The 22,897-nt window shown below is 34.7% G+C and overlaps 2 protein-coding genes and 1 pseudogene across 2 annotated transcripts; 1 reads left to right on the top strand and 2 right to left on the bottom strand.

The window, feature by feature from the left end:
• Positions 1-249: 249 nt before the first annotated feature.
• On the bottom strand, positions 250-1,787 carry LOC143572433 (putative polyamine transporter At3g13620). The gene has a single exon (XM_077057602.1). The coding sequence runs from the start codon at positions 1,761-1,763 to the stop codon at positions 366-368; it is 1,398 nt and encodes a 465-aa protein (XP_076913717.1). The 5' UTR covers positions 1,764-1,787; the 3' UTR covers positions 250-365.
• Positions 1,788-9,008: 7,221 nt separating this feature from the next.
• LOC143572432 (lysine--tRNA ligase, chloroplastic/mitochondrial-like) lies at positions 9,009-14,008 on the bottom strand. Its single transcript, XM_077057601.1, has 13 exons — positions 13,602-14,008; positions 12,453-12,671; positions 12,269-12,380; positions 12,068-12,176; positions 11,922-11,979; positions 11,744-11,812; positions 11,562-11,669; positions 11,374-11,466; positions 10,923-11,027; positions 9,960-10,166; positions 9,704-9,889; positions 9,471-9,635; positions 9,009-9,398 (listed from the first exon to the last, which is right to left on the bottom strand). Exons 1-13 carry the CDS (start codon positions 13,842-13,844, stop codon positions 9,306-9,308), a joined length of 1,767 nt encoding a protein of 588 aa, XP_076913716.1. The 5' UTR covers positions 13,845-14,008; the 3' UTR covers positions 9,009-9,305.
• Positions 14,009-17,461: 3,453 nt separating this feature from the next.
• On the top strand, positions 17,462-20,400 carry LOC143572422 (receptor-like protein EIX2; annotated as a pseudogene).
• Positions 20,401-22,897: the final 2,497 nt, after the last annotated feature.

Below are 22,897 nucleotides of genomic sequence, written 5' to 3'. Positions count from 1 at the left end.
TTCATTTTTTAAGTAACGACGTGCATTGTAGGACGATTTTAAAGATGAATTTTACTATAACTTAGTGAGACAAAATGTCGACAAGATGACAAATATGATTACTTATTTTATTAGTAAAGCCAATTTTGAAGCTCATTGTGATGTTATTCTAAAGATATAAAATTATGATATATATATATATATATATATATATATATAGTAAAATATATAAAACTTGTACAAACTTGAAGTTGACAAATAATGACTTCATCTAAACAAACCTACACTACATACAACCAAACCAACCACAAGCCAACCTTAACTAACCACCAACCATGAGCCACTCAATCAACTCACCACCAACCAAACGTCCAAACAAATGATTATCAAGATGACAACGTTTCTTTGCCACCATTTTCAAACTTAAACCATTGCTTTGACTTACAATAATTCATCAAAAAATACCACAAAACAGCCCCCACAGTCATCAACCCACTAACCAAATAAACAATCTTAGTAGCAATAACCATAATAACCACCAAAAACGCTGATGGCACCAAACACATCACCACCAGCCCCGGCATCCGGAGCGGAACCTTATACGGCCGCTCCAGCCGCGGAAACTTCCTCCGCAGCCACAAAAACGACGCGAACTCCAATAACATCCCCAAACTATATAAAAAATTCGCTGACGCCACAATATCCGTAAAATCCATTTGAGAAACACCAAGCGTAATCAAAGTCGATATCAATATCGCCACCCATGGAGTATCGAACCACTTCGACCGAACCCCGAAAAACTTAGGTAAAAACCCGAGTTCCGACATTCCGAGAACCTGATACGCGCAGCTGCTTAACTGCGCTTCGAATAAACCGATACCCGATAAAACCGCTCCGATTTCAATCCAAATCTTTAACCATTTACCCGATATTGTTTGTGCTGCGACTGCCATGAACCCGGACGACCATTCGCTTTGATCAACAGAAACCGCCCCGGTCACTGCCATTAATGGGATAATGTAAGCGAAACATGTTAAGACGACTGCGCATAATAATGCTTTCGGGAACGTCTTTTTCGGATTCTCGACTTCTCCAGCCATGGTACTGACTGTGTCCCAGAAGTTTAAGTTCCAGAAAAGTGTGTTGACATATAAATTCCAGTCTTTTTTGACACCTTTTTGGCCTAGACTTAACCATCTATGTGGATGAATTTGAGGTATAGCTATTAATGACATGACTAGGAATGGAGCTAAGGATACGACTCCTAAACCGATCGCTGCGATTCCAACTATGTTCAACCCGGTGTAGTTGATAACCGAAAGGAATACGGTGGATAATAATATTGCTAAAGTTCGAGGTAAGCCCGATGAGAATACCGGAAACAGTTTCTGCATGTAATCTATGCAGAGAATTGGGAAGGCAGCTATATTGATGACACCAGTCAGGTACTTCCAGCTGCCCATCAACGAGCCTGAAAACGGGCCGAACGCTTTGTCAGCCCATATGACGAACCCGCCGTTGCCCGGGAAGGCGGTGGAGAGTTCTGCAGTGACTAGAGCTTCTGGGATACTCCATATGAATGGGAATATTAAGAACCCGAGGATGGCGAGGAGCGGGCCTGCGGCCTGGACTGCGGGCTCTTCACCGTACGGGCCACCGGCCACTTCGAAGTAGATTAAGAAGATGAGGGGGATGAGGGTGAGTTTTTTGCGAGTGGTGACGGTGGCGGATGGTGGTGCATTTGGTGGTGATTTTGGGTTTTCCGTTAGGATTTCCAGGCCCATGATTGTGATAAGGCCAGAGAGTATGGGTTAAGAGTGAACATTTTTTTTTTCAATGGGTTTACTGGTATTTATTATAAAGAAAATAATATAAATAAATAATTTTTTTTAGTATATTTATACTACAGTGTATGTAAACAACTAAACATTAGTAAATTTTGTTATAATATTAGCTCTAATTATAACAAGCTTATTAGAATAATATATGAACTTTGGAATTAACAAGAGACAAGAGAATAAGAAAAGTAAGAATTATTAGTCTTACTGGGATGCAAATCTCCGTTACAATCACCTCGTATTTATAGTACAAAATCAACTGTATATACACTATTTGGGAGGGGACAAAAAACACATAATTGGTGCATGTAAAAGGTTTGTCGGTGAGGTCAAATAATTGGTGTCATCCAAATAATAAAATGGTAATTCATAACACTCCCCCTTGGATGACACATTTTCAAAACTTCGGGGTCTTGAAGTACTGCCTCATTAAAAACCTTGCTAAAGAAAAACCCAATGAGAAAAAGCTTTAGCTAAGGGAAAAAGAGTGCAGCATATAGCTCCCCCTCAAGTTGCAGGTCATTACATCGTTCGTACATGGCGCATGCCAATATCATGGACATGTTTTCTGAATGTTGCTGTGGGAAGTGCTTTTGTGAAAAGATCAGCTGAGTTGTTGTTGGATTGGACATATCTCATCTCAACCTGATTGTCTTTAATAAGGTCCCGAGTATACTCAAAGTATCTTGGTGGTATATGCTTTGTTCTGTCACTTTTGATATACCCTTCCTTCATTTGCGAGACACAAGCAGCATTATCTTTATAGATAGGAGTTGGGATTCGATCTTTCTCTAGACCACAAGAAATCAATATGTGTCGTGACATAGATCTTAACCATACACATTCTCTTGAAGCTTCATGCAATGCAATGACTTCAGCATGATTTGAAGATGTTGCAATGAGTGTTTGTTTCTGAGAACGCCATGAAATCGCAGTTCCTCCATTCTTAAATACGTATCCAGTTTGAGATTTTGCTTTATGGGGATCAGATAAATAACCTGCATCTGCATAACCAACTAACCCTTCTTTTGAATCGTTAGGATAAAATAAACCTAAATCAACAGTTTCTTTTAAATACCGAAAAATATGTTTAATGCCATTCCAATGTCTTTTAGTAGGGGATGAACTGAATCTTGCCAATAAATTAACTGCAAAAGAAATGTCAGGTCTTGTACAGTTAGCAAGATACATAAGTGCTCCAATTGCACTGAGGTATGGTACTTCGGGACCAAGAATCTCTTCATTATCTTCGCAATGACGAAATGGATCATTGTCAACATTGAGTGATCTAACAACCATCGGTGTGCTTAAAGGATTTGCTTTGTCCATATTAAAACGTTTTAAGAGTTTCTCAGTATAAGTTGACTGATGCACAAGTATCCCATTATGCATATGCTCAATTTGTAAACCAAGACAATATTTGGTTTTTCCAAGATCTTTCATTTCGAATTCTTTCTTTAAAAGAGCAATTGCTTCATTAATTTCTTTTTGTGTCCCAATTAAATTTAGATCGTCAACATACACAGCTATGATCACATATCCTGATGTTGTCTTCTTGATGAAGACACATGGACAAATAAGATTATTTGTGTATCCTTTGCTTATCAAATAATCACTCAAACGATTGTACCACATCCTTCCAGATTGTTTCAGTCCATACAAGGATCTTTGTAATTTGATGGAATACATTTCCTTAGGCTTTGAGCTTATTGCATCGGGGAGTTTAAATCCTTCGGGAATTTTCATATAGATGTCACTATCTAGTGATCCATACAAGTAAGCTGTGACAACATCCATAAGACGCATCTCTAACTTTTTAGAGACTGCTAAGCTGATTAAATATCTAAACGTAATAGCATCCATAACAGGAGAATACGTTTCTTCATAGTCAATTCCTGGCCTCTGAGAAAAACCTTGAGCTACAAGTCTTGCTTTGTATCTTGTAACTTCATTTTTCTCATTTCGTTTTCTCACAAAAACCCATTTATATCCTACAGGTTTCATTGACTTTGGTGTAATGACAATAGGTCCAAAAACCTTTCGATTGTTTAGTGAGTTTAATTCAGCTTGCATAGCATCTTTCCATTTGTTCCAATCTTCTCGATTTACAGATTTTGGTTTAGGGTCATCATTTTCTTCCATGATATCGCTTGCTACAGAATAAGAAAATATATCATCAATATTTTCCATTTCATCTCGATCCCACATTATATGTGATTTACCATAGTTTATTGATAATTCTTTATTGGAATCATTTATTTATTCCTGAGGAAATGTTATATCATTTATTCTTTCCTGAGGGAAGGTTTTGTCAATCATTCATTCCTTAGGGTCAGTATCCTTCTCAGAACCCTTTCTTTTTCGAGGATTTTTATCCTTTGAACCGATTAGCCTTCCACGTTTTAAACGTTTTTGAGATTCATGAGGTGCATTATTATGGTTTTGCTTGCTTGGAATCTCAACTCGAGCTGGAGCATTAGCAGCTGGTATATGAGATTTAGTGACCCTGTTTATATCAGTAAATGCATCAGGTAACTGATTTGCAATTTCTTGTAGATGTATTATTTTTTGAACCTCTGTCTTACTTTGTTTTGATCTTGGGTCTAGGTGTAACAATGATGGCACACACCATGATATATCTCTTTCTTGCTTTTTCATTTCTCCCCCTAATGTCAGGAACATTGTCTCGTTAAAATGACAATCAGCAAAACGTGCTGTAAATACATCACCTGTTAAAGGTTCAAGGTATCTTATGATGGAAGATGTTTCATATCCAACATATATTCCCAACCTTCTTTGGGGACCCATTTTTGTGCGTTGTGGTGGTGCAATAGGAACATACATAGCACAACAAAAAATTCTAAGATGAGAGATATTTGCCTCATTTCCAGAAACAAGTTGTGTGGGAGAGTATTTATGATTTGCACTTGGTCTCACGCGGATTAACGATCCAGCATGCATAATTGCATGACTCCAAATAGAAACAGGGAGTTTTGTCCTCATTATTAATGGTCTAGCTATTAGCTGTAGGCGTTTGATCAACGACTCGGCTAAGCCATTTTGTGTGTGTACATGAGCAACAGGGTGTTCTACAACAATCCCCACAGACATGCAATAATCATCAAAAGCATGTGATGTAAATTCTCCCGCATTATCAAGCCTTACTCTTTTAATGGTATAATCCGGAAAATGCGCACGTAATTTGATAATTTGAGCAAGAAATTTTGCAAAAGCAACATTACGAGTCGATAATAAAGAGATATTAGACCATCTGCTGGATGCGTCTATTAAGACCATGAAGTATCTAAATGGTCCACATGGTGGATGAATTGGTCCACATATGTCACCTTGAATTCTTTCAAGAAACATTGGTGTTTCTTTATCGACTTTTAATGGCGAAGGCCTTGTAATTAATTTTCCAAGAGAACAAGATGTACATTGATGCATTTTATCTATTTTGTGGATCTTTTGACCTTTCAGTGGATGCCCATGTGTATTTTCAATGATCCTTTTCATCATTGTGGATCCTGGATGGCCTAATCTGTCATGCCATAAGTTTATGATACCAGAATCGCAACAATTTTCTTTGACTGCCATATGTGCTTGAGGCACATTTATATATGTATAATGCAAACCAGAATGGAGCATTGGCAAATTTTCCAATATTTGATCTTTGCTTATGATATGCAAATATTTTTCATTACTAACAGTCCTTGACTGAGTATCATATACATTATGATATATGTTTCTGAAACTCAACAAATTTCTTGTTGATTTTGGGGAAAATAAAGCATTTTCTATTTTGAGCTTTGTACCATTTGGTAATGCTAAATTAGCTTTTCCCACTCCTTCTATCAAGTTTGTAGGACCTGATACTGTATTGATGATCCCTTTTGTTGGTTTCAGTTTATAAAAATATTTTTTAGATCTAAGTATAGTATGTGTGGCTCCACTATCCGCTATACATATATCTTCTTCATTTGTTTGATCTTGTGCTCAAGTGATTTTCATTTTAAATCTTGAAAAATATTAAGAAAAAAAAATAAGTGTATAGCGAAGACATATGATATTTTAATAAGAACTTTATTTAATTGAAACACAAGTAGTACATGAAAGAGGAAATACATAATTAAAGATAATGAGAACACACTTAATAATTGCATCTAATTATAGTAGTCAAGCAACTTTGTTTCAAAGTTCCACCCCAAAGTCTTCAACGCTCAGCTCAGCATTGATATTATTAAAGTTATCAACATGGTTCACTTCTTTCTCTTTTCCTTTTAGAGAGGTTTGGTACAGTTCACACAGATGTGGAGCTGTGCGACAAGCCTTTGCCCAGTGGTTTGTACTTCCACATCTAAAACATGAAGTGCCATTGTTTTCGGACCTACCAGCTTCATTCCATTTATTTTGGTGGTTGGAATTGGTATTGTGTGGGACATGATAATTATTGGCTCTCTGGTTACGACCACGACCACGGCCACGACCACGACCGTAAGAATTATTGTTCCATTTGAATGAAAGCTTACGATCATTAAAATGTCTTTTGTCAAAATGACCACGGCCACGTCCACGGCCTCGTCCTCGACTTTGTTCCCATTTATGACCAGAATTTTTATGAGAACTTTTGTGAGCAACATGTGCTTCTGGTATTGCTAATGAACCCGTGGGACGAGATTGATGATTTTTCATCAATAATTCATTATTTTTCTCTGCTACAAGGAGCAATGCATTTAGATCAGAGTATCTCCTAAAATTCTGCAAACGATAATGTGTTTGCAAGTTTATGTTTGATGCATGAAACGTGGAGAAAGTTTTCTCTAACTTTTCTTCCTCTGTTACGGGATACCCACAAAATTCTAGCTTTGAGCAAATTCGGTATAAAGCAGAGGTGTAATCATTTACCCTCTTAAAATCTTGGAACCTAAGACTGTTCCATTCATCTCTAGAAGTAGGAAGTAAAACTTCCCTTAGATGACCGAATCTGCTTTTCAAATCTTCCCATATCATATATGGGTTATCATAATTAAAATACTCATGCTGTAGTAATTCTCAATATGTTTATGGATGGAAACATTAGCTCTTGCTTTATCCTGGTCAGAGTAATCATTGTATTCTTGGATTGTTTCTAACACATCCATAGATTTTAAATGTCTTTTGACATTTGCTGTCCAAGACATATAATTTTCTCTAGAAATGTTGAGTGCAGGGAATTCGAGTTTTGCTATATTTGACATTTTGTTGCTAAACATAATAGAGCAAATAATAAGATAAATATTAGAATCCATATATATCAATCAACAATGAGATACAATACATTGGTAGAGCTATAAACATATAAAAGAAAAAGAAAATGCCGAAATCTTCAGATGAGAGATTAAAAATTAGAATGAGAAGTAGTATAAGCATTATAGTGACCAACAGCAAAACCGGGTGAATCATTTTGAGAACTTTATCTTGGATAAATTTAATAAGAAGAATGTTTGTTGTAAATGAAATGGGGTTAATGATTGGTTATTTATAGTGAAAATTTATAACCTTTTTACAACGGTTACATTACCGTTTATAACAGTAACATTACCGTTTGTATGTGTGTGTATATATATATAATATATAATATTAATTATTTTAAAGTAAGATAATAAATAAGATATTAAATACAGTTTATTTTATAAAATATATAATTAGTATGCACAATAATAAGAATAGAATTGTTAGTGTAAATAAATCTAACTTCTAAATGAGATATTAGTGTGCATATATAAATAAAAGTTAGAATAGTTATCAAATTTTAATAACAATGTTTATACACATTATTGTTATTACTTAGTATATTAGTTAGTATATGTATATGCATAGATATATATCTAATGTACATAATTAAAGAAGTGTTTATGATGCTTATGTAGATACCTTTGTGTCTATTACCTTTCTTGGTTAGGATATAATCGGCTCGTGCTGATAACGTGTTATAATATTAGCTCTAATTATAACAAGCTTATTAGAATAATATATGAACTTTGAAGTTAACAAGAGACAAGAGAATAAGAAAAGTAAGAATTATTAGTCTTACTGGGATGCAAAACTCCGTTATAATCACCTCGTATTTATAGTATAAAATCAACTGTATATACACTATTTGGGAGGGGACAAAAAACACATAATTGGTGCATGTAAAAGGTTTGTCGGTGAGGTCAAATAATTGGTGTCATCCAAATAATAAAATGGTAATTCATAACAAATTTCAAATATTCGTTATATTTTCATGAATCAGCATTTATTCTTTGAAAGTACAATAACTATTTTCAGGTATCTATTTTATTTTATCTTGTAGTTCACTTTTCAGATTATGAAATTCACGTGACATAATTAGGTAAAGGTATACCTAACTCTGTTTATTATTGAATGATATTTTGTTGGATAAATATGAAAGTTGATTTCTGTGTTGAATTTAATAGGAGCATGTCATCATCCAAATAATTGATAAAGAAATTTCCTACTAACTTCTAAATTGGACACAATTTTAAATGATGTTTTGATGGGTAAGCTTTTGGCACGTTGTCCTTAATTTTTTATGTCACAGAATCCTAAAATCAGGGATCTAAAAGGATTTACTTATCATATTTTAGTATATATGATATGGATTTACTTATCATATGATTGTTGTTCCGATATATATGCACATGTTCATTGTCTTTGAAAAATATCTTATACTGACACACAGTCTAAACCTGCTTATAAATATATACCAATGTCTATTATAGGACTCGAATGCTTAATCTTAAAAGAAGAAACACCATTTTACATATCATGATATCATTAGGCTAGAAGCCCTTTAGTACGAAAATCTATGGTTAATGTTCAATATGTGCCATATTACGCACCCTCCATTTTACGATCCAAGTTTTTTCATCATTGCTACAAAACCCTTCATCGGCGTTCGATTAGTTGAATTGGAATCTTAATTCCTTCCTAAATAGTTTGTAAAAGTTGTTAGAATTGGAATCTGAATTCAAGAAATAACATTTAGATTTTAGAGAATTCAACTCTAATTCCTTTGACAATTCAATTGGATTCTTTCCTTCAAATTCTTGACTGTTCTAGATTTCTTACACAAAAAGTATACGAATTAAATCACTTTATCGGTTTTTTTGCCTTTGTCTTCTCTCCGATTCTTCGTTTTGTAAATTGTTTTTTTCTGAAAGTGAGTCAAGACTCCGATTGTACCCTAAACAAAATCCGTGTAAATAGAACTGACTGTTTAACATTTAATATTTATGTATATAATTTTCTCTTTATTTTAACAATATAAAGCTACATGTAGCATATTAAATTTAAAGAAACTACTACAAAATTATGCTTTGAAAAATATGGTCTCACTCAAATTACAAATGCACCCAGTACTGAGCAATTGAAGATATCAATAAATGCCATCACATATCATTGCTTAAAATTAAAACAAACCTGAAATTCAAGAACCTCAATATATTATTGTTGAATCTTAAGCACAGGGAAGGCAATAACATCTCTGATACTGGCTGAATTTGTCAGAAGCATCACAAGCCTGTCTATCCCAAGTCCCTAAAATCAAAATTACTCAATTAATAACATTTAACAAAAATTAATTAAAATATAAATGAGGTAGAAATGTACCATTCCTGATGCCGGCGGCATCCCATATTCCAAAGCTGTTAAAAAATCTTCATCAAGAGTCACTTCATATGACACGTCATCATCTCCTTTTGTGACCGAGTCTTTTGAACTTGCAGCTTCTTTCTTTTGATTATGCTGCTGCACTTGTTCTTCCAACCGACTTCTCTGTTATAACTTATAAATTGTTAGTTATATAACGAGTAAATAATATCGAAATAGTGATAATAACATACCTGGTCCAAAGGATCGGTTAATTCAGAAAACGCGTTTCCTAACTCACGGCCGCAAATAAATAATTCGAATCTCTCGGTCAAACCTGCATGCCTCCGATGGGGTTTAGCCAAAGGGGATACCTCAACAGGATAGTCCAACACAAATGTCGGTTGCACTAGTGTTGGTTCAACCACCATCTCAAAGATCTGAAAACACAAACTATTGTTGTTAGAATTCGACTTAAACTTAATATTAATAAGAATTATTGAAATCGACCTCATTAAGCACGCGGCCAGCTGAGGAACATGCTTCAATTAAATGTCTTTCTTGACTATTTGGACCCAAATTAAGCTTGCTAAAAGTTGCTTCTTTTAGAGCATTAAGATCATTTCCAAATTCATTAATATCAATCCCTGTAGCTTCTTTGACTAAATTGTGCATTGTTTCCCTCTTCCAAGGTCTTCCTAGATTAATTTCCACACCCTGCATGCAAATAGATAATTAACTGAAAGTAGCAATGATAGTTTAATCCCAAGATTATGTGCAGTAAATATTAACTGAAAACAGTAGAAATAAAATGTGAAAGTAGTACTTAACGACTTAACATTTGGATCTGCATTTTTGAGGCTAACAATATTACATATATATAATTATTATCATTGTGACAGTAAATTAAAAATCATTTATTGTTTTAATATATACATACACGTTACAATAGACTAACAAAATTATATACATATTGTTAATCATGGCTGTTAATAAATTAAAAATGAATTCTATTTATAAGACACACACACAAGTGATTAACAATAACAATAATAAATATGAAATTATTGTTATTGTGACAATAAAGCAAATGGACATAGATATTACAAGTTTCATCTCTAATATTGGATTGTGCGTTACGAGGTGTATAAGAAGTTTCTGTGCCTCTAATTTGTTTATGTAAAGCGAAGCGTTTTTTTTAAATCCAATGAATTAATCAAATTATGAACTAGCATTGAGAGATACACTATAAATTAAAACTTAGTGAATCATTATAATATTCAGTAATTTGAAACTTTACTTTCACAATAATTTAATTTGAAACTATACTTTCATTGTTCAACAATTATGTACAAATTTTTAAATATGACAGGGTACAACTGTACAAGTTAAAAAGATATTAATCAAATATATTAACTTGGAACTTCTAAAAATTTGGTGTAAAATGTTATGGGCAATAGCGTTACACCTTACCTGATAGTCAACAATAAGCTTCCCATTAACTGCAAGAGCACATTGAGTTACAATTTCTTCTGCCATGTTCATCATACTTTCATAGTCTGAATATGCTTCATATATCTGGATCATTTTATTAACAAAACCAATAAACCCTGATTTGTGATTACAAAAACTTGTAGGGGAAAGTTACCGTACAAATGAAATTAACGTGCTAATTGTGAGAATAAAGTAGAGTAATTATATATACAAGTAGAGTAATTATGTAATTACATCATAGAGTAATTAATTACATTATTCTATGATGTAATTACATAATTACTCTACTTGTATATATAATTACTCTACTTTATTCTCACAATTAGCACGTTAATTTCATTTGTATTTGATCCAACCCCAAAACTTTTGTATTTGATCCAACCCCAAAACTTGTAATATACAATTATGAAGAAAAATGATGCATTATTACTTCAATAGTCGTGAATTCTGGATTATGACGAGTCGAAATGCCTTCGTTTCTGAATATTCTTCCAATTTCATATACTTTTTCAAATCCCCCAACCTATATTGCAAAAAAAACTCTATAAAAACATGTAATAAAATACTAACTGTACCAAGTTTATATATTTATTAAAGCTACAGTATTCAGAGTCTCACCAACATTCTCTTCAAATGCAGTTCAGTAGCAATTCTCAAGTAAAGATCCCTACCAAGAGAGTTATGGTGTGTAATGAACGGTCTAGCTTCTGCACCACCAGCCGCTCCCTAATTAATAAAAATAATTTAAAAATTCAGATCAAACCAAACAAAGTTTTAGCCTTTATGGATGATTAACAAACCTGAAGAACTGGTGTATCAACTTCAATAAATCCCACATTTTCAACAGTCTGGCGTATGACTGATACAATCTACTGAAGTGAACCACAAATCAGCATACCAATTAAGTGATTATATTATTGTATGAATAATTGATAAAGAGACGATTATAAAATATATTATTTCAAAGTTCAAGCCTACCTTTGCTCTTTTGCGAAATACATTGGCTACCTCAGGATTTGCAATCATATCAACATATCTATACAAACAGATATAACCACTTACAATAATGCTTTAACAGTTAATTACATACACACTTTCCCCATAAAAAATATTGGAAAACTAACCGTTGGCGGTAACGCTTATCCACATCTGTTAGACCATGAAACTTATCCGGAAGTGGAAGTAAAGATTTTGTGAGAATCAAAAATGAATTAACACATACAGAAAGCTCCCCTGAAAATACATTAAAAATTGCATATATTGTGGTAATTAGTACTGAACAATGTTTTGTCCTAAAACAAGTTGGCTAGCATAAAGAATCAAACCTTTCTCGGTTCGTTTAATTGAACCACGTGCACCCAATATATCACCAATATCAACAAGGCTTTTTAACTGCTCAAATTGATCATTTACAAGCCTTTCTTTCTCACAGCAAAGCTGAAACCATACGTAAATATATCAGTAATAATTAGTGGCAAAAGCATGCTCATTTAATTATGCAGACAATACCTGAATTGTCCCAGAATCATCCCTCAAAGTCAAGAAAGCAAGTTTTCCAAAAGCCCTACGCGCCACAATTCTTCCTGATATTGAAACTTGATCATCTTCACCGTTTGATTCTTCACCATTTTCTAAATGTTTATAAAGATCTTGCAACTGGTTAGCAGAATGAGTTCGGTCCCATTTGTAAGCATAGGGCTCAAAACCCTTGCTCCTCAGTTCTTCTACCTATAAAATAAAAGCATACATTACACAACTTTTCACTAAAAAATAATAAAAACCTGATATATTATGTAATATTAATCAACTATCTAATCAAATAATATCTCCTAAACATGATAACAATAAACCTAGAGCTATAAACGAACCGAACGCTAAGCAAACAGTTTGTGAACCGTTCAGTGAGAAGCCGGAAAGTTCGTTTATGTTCGTTCGTTTAATAAAGGAACGAACATGAACAGAGACTGTGTCCATTCGGTATCGTGCCATTTATGTTAGTTTACGTTCGTTTGTTTAAGTTCATTAAAAAGGTTTGTTTTATATTTTTATTTGTAATAATTAACTGAACATTTAAATGATATACACTTATAGTTTTATTGTTTATGTTCTGTTTGTTTCATTAAGGATTTGTTTTATAGAGTCTTGCTTTAACTAACAACAAATCTAACTTGTGCTTCGCTGACATTATCAGAATAAAACCACCAACCAGGAGATTATTATGTTTATATTATTGTCTCAAGTGCTTGACTATATATTTAATTAAAGTGATTATGCCTAATGTTTCAGATTAAGAACGTTGCCTTTTTTTTCGTTAAACAGTAAATGTCCGTTTGTGTATGTGTTCGTGTTCGTGTTCGTGAACAAGTTCGACTCTTTAACGAGCAAACACAAACAAGATTTTCCATTCGGTTAGCGTTCATGAACCGTTAGCGAACAAGTTCCGTTCGGTTCGGTTTACACTACTAAATAACCCCTAATAATATATACTCTCTGATATTCACATGTTCAAATGTTCAATCAAGCAGATTGGATCTAAATTAACATGGTCAATGATTGCAGTCAACGCTAATTACAAATCTAATTTACACAATCCATCAGCAATTTAATTATGAAAGGTTAATATTAATATTAATATTAATGAATATTATTGAGGCGAACCTTTTTGAGGCGGATAGCGCGAATGGCGTCTCGGTCGGAAGTTGAGGTTGCGGTTGAATTGGCCGGTGGTCTTCTGCCTCTGCCGCCTTGTTTCGGCACGGCGGCGGTGGTGGAAGAAGAAGAAGAACAGCAGCGGATGAAGGAAGAAGAGAGGTGTGATTTGGAAGTAGGTAGAGAAGGCGAGGAAGCTAAATGGAAGAGGTGTCTTAGAGGCCGTGACGACCAGACCTTCAACGCCTCCATTGTTGTTATCTCGAGTTCACTGATAATAATAATAATAATCGGCTTTTGATTGAAAAATGTAATCAACAAGGTTGAAGACGGAGGGGTATGGTTGTAATTTCTTTTTAGTGGATGGTTTAGTTTGTGTTTACTGTTTCGTTTAAGCAGGTTAAATAATTTCGGGTCAAACCGAAAACATGTTTGACGGGTTGTGTTTAGATTAACTTGAATGGGTTTATGAGTTGGCTCGTCTAGCATGCCTAATTTTATACATGGGTTTATGAGTTGGCTCGTCTAACATATTCTAAACAAGTGTTGTTAGTTAGTGTGGTTGATGGGTCTAATCAACTAGAAAATCGAAATCATGTCAAACATATAAACCTAAGCACGACATGTATATTCATTGATGAACACAAATAGTCTAACCCTACCCAAATCTTTTTCTTGCTTTTGGTACAAATACTTAAAATTATTAGTTTACATCAAACTACAAATAGTATTATAGTTATAAAATCTTGTGGTTTAAAATTTGGTAAAACGAATAGAAAAGATATAGGGGCTAAATAGGTAAAACTGTAAACTCTTCAAATTGACTGGAACTTGACTTGTTTAGCTAAATTTTTTTTGACCAAACTTGCTTATACTAAACCTCGGCATACGAATTTTGTCTCGTGCTAGAAACTCACAATCCTAATAATATTCCAATTTTAGATTATTAAATGTACGGTAAAAATATTTAATAAAATTTTCTGTAATATATGACATATCCATGTTAGCCTACAAAAACTTGAGTCATGTTTTATATACATGTGTAAGTCTAACATGATTTTTATGCTCACGATTGACCTGCTAATACCGATAGCAGTGGGCTAATGCTTTCTCCATGTCAATTAGATCACACACGCAAAACCATTTCACGGTGAAGAAGTGAGGCGCCCCGGGGGAGGCTACCCTGTTTAGGCGTCAATGTGTTAACGAGCAAGAGGCTCAAAAGATGGGGTCACGACTTTAATCCTACCAACTCACATTTTTGTTTAAAAAGAATAACATTAAAATTATAAGTATACTATTAGTTAAATTATTACGCGTTTTTTAAATAAAAAGTTAGTAACTACCCCATCCCCACATAGTGACAACAACATGACGATGAGGCATTTTTCTTTTTAGTTAAACCATACGTACCCGCTAAGAAGAAGCTAAGGTCGTTTCTTTTTCTTTTGAGTAAAATGCCATTTTCGTCCTTTAGGTTTGGCAAATAATGCGAATTTAGTCAAAAAAGTTTATTTTTTGCATATTGACCCTCCACGTTTCCCAATTCTTGCCAATTGCATCCAAATCACTAACTCCGTTAAATTTAATCGTTAAGTCAGGGGTAGACATGTCTTTTCACTATTTCTTTATTATAATACTGATTTCAGTGAACTGCGGTTTTCGTCCTTGTGGTTTGTTTAAACATGCGGTTTTAGTCAAATAGTTTCAAGTTTGCAATTTTTGTCGTTTAAGTTTCATTTCACTTGCAATTAAACTCGAATTTATTAACCTCGTTAAGTCTTGTCGTTAACCCATTTGCGTGCCCCTCATATGACGATCAATTTTGTCGTTTTTCTCCCCAAATAAACCTTAGTCCTAATTCGCAACCCCCCTCATGTGAGGGGCTGGGTGTATTTATGGAAAAAGAAAAAAAGAGAAGGAACAAAACTGCCTCTTAAGTGAAGGGCACACTGATGGGTTTAACAACCAAACTTAACGAGATTAGGGAATTCGAGTTTAATTGCAAGTGTGAAACCATAGGGAAGAAAATTGCAAACTTGAAACTATTGGACTAAAACCGCATATTTGGACAAACCACAAGGACGAAAACCGCAGTTCACTTAAATAAGTATTATAATAAAGAAATAGTGAAAAGACATGTCTACCTCCCCTGACTTAACGACTAAATTTAACGGAGTTAGTGATTTGGATGTAATTGGCAATAACTGGGAAACGTGGAGGGTCCATATGCAAAAAATAAACATTTTGGACTAAACCCGCATTATTTGTCAAACCACGAGGACTAAAATGACATTTTACCCATTTCTTTTTCTTTTCCTAATGGGCCGGGCTTTCCTTCTCACTATACAAAATAGTGGTGATTTATCTGCTATCGAAAACAGGGAGATGAAACCTACAGCAGTTTCAATGAAGTCCGGCAACAGTGAACTCAAGAGAGAAGTTAGCCATAATAACAATAAACCCCAATTCCGGCCGGCTACTGACGATACGAAGCCCCTTCTTCAAGATCCGGTACTACTCTCTTTCTTTCTCCATTTATTATTACTCTCCTATTCCAGTCCGATTAAACAATGAATTTGAATTTGAAGCTTCTGTTCTTGGTTGTGTAGATTCTAAGACCAGATCCAATTGAAACCGAGGAAGCTGTTATCCGATTGCCTCCGGTTAACTTCACTTCTAATTCATGATTTCCTACCTACTCTTGCAATATTGACCTTAAGTATTCATCTCAATTACAACTATTATATGGTGCTACTGATTTAGGTCATACTAGGAAGGGCAAATCAGTCAATTAGGTTTCTCTTAATGTACTGGAAAAAATGGAGTTTCAGTGTTTATAATGAATGTATTCTATTTTGCACCTAGTTCGCATTCTGTAACGTGCTTTTTGAAAAACTAACAATGTTTATAAGAAGAGATTGTTGTGGTTCATGAGATGAGAGTTTGAGAAACTTGGTCAAACCGGTATTTGCGGTTGCACAGAAGAGGATAACACCACTTCCTCGTTCCTTTAGCCGGTTTTCTGTTAAGGTTCTTTGAATATGTTTTGACATGTTTGAAATGTTATTGTATAATAAGTTAGGTGTTGGGTAGTATTCTCGCTCGCTCCATCCTTCTACGATCGATTTGGTCTTGAATCATCTTCTTCCTCTCGATCTCCCTACCAGTAATGTCTTTCAATCTATCGTTTCAAAATTCAAGCATGATTCCAATGAGATATCCGGCCTCATTGTGACCATTTTTCCCACAAGCTTTCATAGGATTCGTTTTAAGACGCTGCACCATCTTATCCAAACATTTTTGCAATCTCTCTACCGCCACTTCTTAACCCCCAAATTTTGTTGTTCGGACTGTTTCGCTCTTCATCATATTAGATATTTCATATTTGCTCCGTTTGTGTGCTTTTGTGGAGTTTTTTTTTTCTGTTGTTCGTGTTATGCTTGCTAGAGCTCTAAATGTTGTGCCTTTTGTGTTCAAGGTTGGCGAGGATGATCATAATTAATGATGAAACCCTAGAAATTGTCAATTTTAAGCATACCGACAAGCGATAAGCCCTAATTTTGGTGCCTCTTCTAAATTCGAATGTATGATCTCTTTCTCTATCACATAAAAAATAGTTAAAAATTTTACAACTTCTATATACAAAATATTTACAAAATTATCAAAAGATTTATTTAGAAAATGAGATAATAAAATAAGGAAAACAAATGTGGTTTGGGATCCTTGGGGACAATAAAGGGTGATAACAATTGTCATTTTGTTACATATATTAATAAATATGTGAAACACCTCAAAGTCAACAATTCAAGGTCATCATCCACTTTTTTCTTTATCTTCACAATTGTAACCATATAAACCTTCATTGGGCATGTTCACTCATGAAAACCAAGATTTGCATTTATTTCAAGCATCCTAAAATGTTATTTATTTTCTCACTTCTCTTGCTACACCTTCAAGCTACAACTACCAACCAACTGGTAGCAGTTGGAAGTGACAGTAACGCTACTATTGTTGTCAATAAGATATGCATCAAACAGGAGAGACGCACTCTCCTTGATTTTAAAGCTCGTGTTCATGACCCTAAAGGCGTTTTATCTACATGGACGAATGAAGAATTAGACGACTGTTGTAAATGGACGGGAGTCACGTGCAACGACACAACAGGTCATGTCACACGACTTCGACTATCCTACGTGTCAGTCGGAGGTGAGTTTAGCCCTTCGTTGATTAACTTGACCCACTTGAATTATCTTGACCTTTCCGGTAATTCTTTTAACGGAACCATTCCCAAGTTCATTGGTTTCCTTACCCAATTAAGGTATCTTAACCTTGGTTCTAATAGCATTAGTGGAACCATCCCCGGCTCCATTGGTTCCTTGACTCAGTTAAGGAACCTTGACCTTGCTGGTAACTCTTTTAATGGAATCATTCCTCCGGAGATAGGAAACCTGACCAAATTGGAACGGTTTCAACTTGGGTGCATCGAAAGATGTGTGACCGAAAACATAGACTGGTTGGTTAATCTTTCTCATTTGGAGGAACTTAAAGTGGAAGGAATTTTCATTGCTAAAGCAAATCATTGGGTGATGTATTTGAAAGTCTAAAAAAACTATCTTCTTTAAGTCTATATAGATGTGACCTCTCACAAGTCATGTATCCCACATATTCTTCAACATTTGTCAACTCTTCTTTATCATCTATTAGTCACCTTGATCTCTCAAACAGCAATCTCAACTCATCAATGTATCATTGGTTGTTTCCATTAACTAGCAATGACAGGCTTTCTAGTCTTGATCTCTCGCAAAACATGTTAGATGGAATGCCCAAATATCTTGGAAATCTTTGCGGTTTAACCTCATTAAAATTCTATGGCAACTCTGTAGCTATCAACTTTCCTGATTTTCTACGCAACTTGTCTGGATGCACGTCGGCTACATTGACGTATTTGTTTGCTCCAAGCAGCCAACTTACAGGGCCATTTCTGATGATCGAGATCCAAACATTTTCATCCCTAATGTATTTGTACCTATATGATAATCAGTTAAATGGGGCTATAAGTGAGAAACTATGGGAACTACCAATGCTTGAAAAATTTGATGCTTCTTTTAACTTTCTTAGAGGAGCCATCTCTGAAAACATTGGGAAGTCAAAAATTTTGAAGTTGAAACTTTCAAACAATTTACTCGAGGGAGTTTCTGATCGTTCCTGAGATCATATGTTAAACCTTTCTTATGTAGAGTACATTGATTTGAGCTCTTGCAAGCTAGGGCCTCGCTTCCCCAAATGGATTCAAAAACTCAAAAATCTTACTCGTCTTGATATTTCCAATGCTGGAATTTCAGATACAGTTCCTCCAGAGTTTTGGGGGACGTGGACATCCAAATTAAGATATTTGAATCTCTCTTCCAACAATATCACCACGAACGTACCCTATCTATCATCAAGTTTTGATAATAGTTCCATAATAATAATAGATTTGAGTTCTAACAACCTTTATGGTCCGATACCAAATGTTCCTTATTCCACTATGAGATTATTAAATCTTTCTGGAAATAAATTCTCTGGAGGAATCTCCTTTTTATGCCAAATTGTTGGCGGGGTTTTAGAATTTCTTGATCTCTCCAATAACTTTTTAACTGGACAAGTTCCAGATTGTTTATGGAATTTCAGAGAACTAAGGGTTCTTAATCTAGGCCACAACAATCTGTTTGGAAGGCTTCCTGCTTCTGTTGAATCTTTGATCAAACTCGAGGTGTTGTATTTATACAATAACGAGTTTTTGGGAGAATTGCCTTTGTCTTTAAAGAATTGCACAAGTTTAAATTTTTTGAACTTGGGGGCCAACAATTTTTCTGGCAATGTCCCAGTCTGGATTGGCGAAAGCCTATCAAGATTGTATGTTCTTAGCCTAAGATCAAACAACTTCTTTGGAACCATTCCCTTACAATTGTGTCAACTAGTTAATCTTCAACTTCTAGACTTGTCAAAAAACAATCTCTTCGGAAACATCCCATCATGCGTGAGTAATCTTACTACCATGGTTCAAGAAGGAGTTGTTCAGTCCCAAACCGTGCTTCGTTTTGAAATTCCATGGTATGGTTCACGAGCCGCTCGTCCAGATTACATTTATGATCAGTACATTGACCGAGCGACCATCGAATGGCAAGGAAATGTTCATGAGTTCAGTAGCATTCTTGGATTGTTGAGGATCATTGATCTATCAAGCAATAATCTAACAGGAGAATTTCCATATGAGCTCACAGAGCTCCATGGACTTGTTGCATTAAACTTGTCCAAGAACTCTCTAAGTGGAGAGATTCCATTGAAAATTGGTGAGATGCAGAAACTTTTAACTTTGGATATATCAAGAAACAACTTTTCAGGAGGGATACCATCAAGCATGGCTCAGATGACTAAAATAAATTACCTAGACATGTCGTATAATAACTTGTCAGGGAGGATTCCGTCTAGCACTCAACTCCAGTCCTTTGAACCATCAAGATATAATGGAAATGCCGGACTATGCGGACCTCCCATTACAAAAACCTGTATTGAAGATGAAGAATCGGACGTACCACCAACCATTGGTGAAAGTGAAGGTAGCGGGGAAGATGAACTTCAAAGATGGTTTTATATTGGCGGGGGCATTGGTTTTGGTACTGGCTTTTGGATAGCATGTGGCACGTTAGTTCTCAACCGTCATCTGAGACATGCATTTTTCTACTTTCTTGATCACTTGAAAGATTGGGTTTATGTGAAGGTGATGGTGTCCATTGCAAAATTGCGAAGGCCTGCACATCCGTAGTTTTCACATCATCTACATGAAAATTTCCAAAACTCAAGGTAAATTTTCTTTTCAGGCTGAATTGAATCCGTTTATACTAAATTCGAACCTGCAAATTCGTTTTGTGTTTGAAAGTCGCACCTCCATATTAGATATTTTTATATAATTATAAAAAAGGAGTTCTTTCGTCTCAAAATCTGAAAAATATTAACTATGAATCTATGTTGATCATTAATATATGAATTGTCATTCTTCAAAGCAGGGTTATGAGAATCCGCGCAAAGCGACGGGATGAATTGTATAAGCCAGTTGCTTTAAATTTGTAATATTCGAGTATTAATATACATGGAATAAAATTTTCGGTTAAATATGTGGCATTTGTATGGCCCATCAAAACTGATCTTAGATTTGCGTGCTTCCAGACGAAATAAATCTTTTCTTATTCCTATTGGCCGCAACAGGGGCAAATCAGCCAATTAGGTTTCTGTGAATGTACCCGAAAAATAGAATTGCAATGTCAATGATTATGATTATGGTCCAGTGAATGTATTGTGTTTCTATGGGCTCATGCATTCTTGTACCTAAATGCATGCATCTTTTGATTCTTTTCATTCTAGAACATGAGTTCGCGCTCTTTAACGTGTTTTAAAAGAACTTGTAAAAGTAATATGGCAAGTTACAATGATGTCACACGATGAGAGTTCGAGTCACATGGTCAAACCAGCACACACGTTTGCAAAGAAGAGGCCGGATTAATTATCAATTGCAGACTAACAATCAATGCAGCAAAGAGCACATATTCAAAGAGCATTATATGAAATGGATCTAAGATAAATAAATACATACTTTTATTATAATACAAACAATACACAACAATGTTCAGTTGTTTACAAGTGAATTCTTTATACAGTAATCTATAGGCTACCAACCATTACACCTTTTCAATGGTGATGGTTGGATGTGTGACATTGTGACCATAATTATTTAATAGACTTAGGATAAACCATACTAACAATAATCATCATTTAGGTTAAGTCTAGGTTACATATATTTTAACACAATTCATACGAAATTTTAAAACATTACTGAAAAGCCTTTCCAGTTCTTCAATCTCTCGACATTCATGGCTGGTTTGATATTACCTCGCTCCATTTTTCTACAATCGGTTTGGTCTTGAATCATCTTCCCACTCTAGATCTCCCTACCACTAATGCCTTTCAGTCTTTTGTATCAATGAGATATCTGGCTTAATTGAGACCATTTTTTCCACAAGCTCCCAGAAGATTCGTTTTAAGACGATGCACCATCTTATCCAAACAAGTTGTTAATCTATATCTTCTAATGCCACTTTTTAACCCCCCAGATTTTGCTGTCCGGACTGTTCCGCTCTTCATCAGGTTAGATTTTGTAAAGCCAGCTGTGCTTCTTTATCTCTATGAATGTGTGTGTATATTTGCTTCATTTGTGTGTGTTTTTAAATTATTTCTTTTGTTGCCTATTGTACTCGTTATGCTTGATTTCTTGCTAGAGCTCTAGATGTTGTACTTTTCATGTTCAAGGTTAGTGTGATGACACCCTATAGAAACTTGTTAATATCACACATTATGATGAGAGATGAACCCTAATTTGAGTGCATCCGCTACATTCGAATGGATGAGGTGATGATGTATTGGAAAATAGTTGTCTTCTAAAGTTCTAAGATATAAAAAAATTGTGGTTTTATGTTTTAAGAATCATAAATGAACTTCTCCTTTTACTAGATAGTTTGAACTTAGTGTCAAATCCTTGTCCTCCTGATTATCACTTGAGAGTTTCGCGAGTCGTCGTTTATTGGCCGGCCCATATGATTTATTTCCCAAGAGACGTGTTTCATGAGCTAGAGCTAGTAAGAAAGTGGCAAAATTAAGAGACGTCGTTTCTTGGAAAAACCTTGCCATGATCTTAAGTCTTAACAATATTGTTTTATATTGTTATTTTGTACGAGGCAAGTGGCTTTGGGGACTTTGTGGACGTTGAAGGGTGATAATAATTGTCATTGTTACATGTAAGACACAAATAACGAAGACCAAACACTTGGAACATATGAGTCTTCTAAGACACCAAAGCCAGAACCATTAACCTATATATAATAGGAAACCGAAAGCTACAGTAAAGCTACAGTACCCAGGGGTATTTTTGGAATTCCATCTTTTGTAGGTTCAAACTTTAGTAATTTTAGTCCCTCAATTTTAAGTTCTTTCAAATTAGATCCCTCAACGTTCTAAAGTATTGTAATTTGATCCCCAAACATTATCTTTCGCTAAACTTTGTTTAATTTTACCCGCTTAAAGTATTCATGATTTTAATTTGTTCACTAATTTGTTATTATATGTGTATATTTAAGTTACTGATCTTTTTTAATGACCACCATACGAAGTTTTTTTTAGATTTTTTAGTATGTCGTTACGACATGTTTATTTCATCTATGTAACGCCGTTAAAATGAATGTATATTCATAATAAAGCATATAATTTTCGTC

This window comes from Bidens hawaiensis, unplaced genomic scaffold, assembly GCF_021521415.1.
Source record: "Bidens hawaiensis isolate Kalapana, Puna unplaced genomic scaffold, B.hawaiensis_p1.1 tig00025843_1, whole genome shotgun sequence".
In the NCBI taxonomy this organism is placed as follows: Eukaryota; Viridiplantae; Streptophyta; class Magnoliopsida; order Asterales; family Asteraceae; genus Bidens; species Bidens hawaiensis.
The sequence above is the reverse complement of the archived record's forward strand: the minus strand, read 5'-3'. Positions and strand labels throughout refer to the sequence as shown.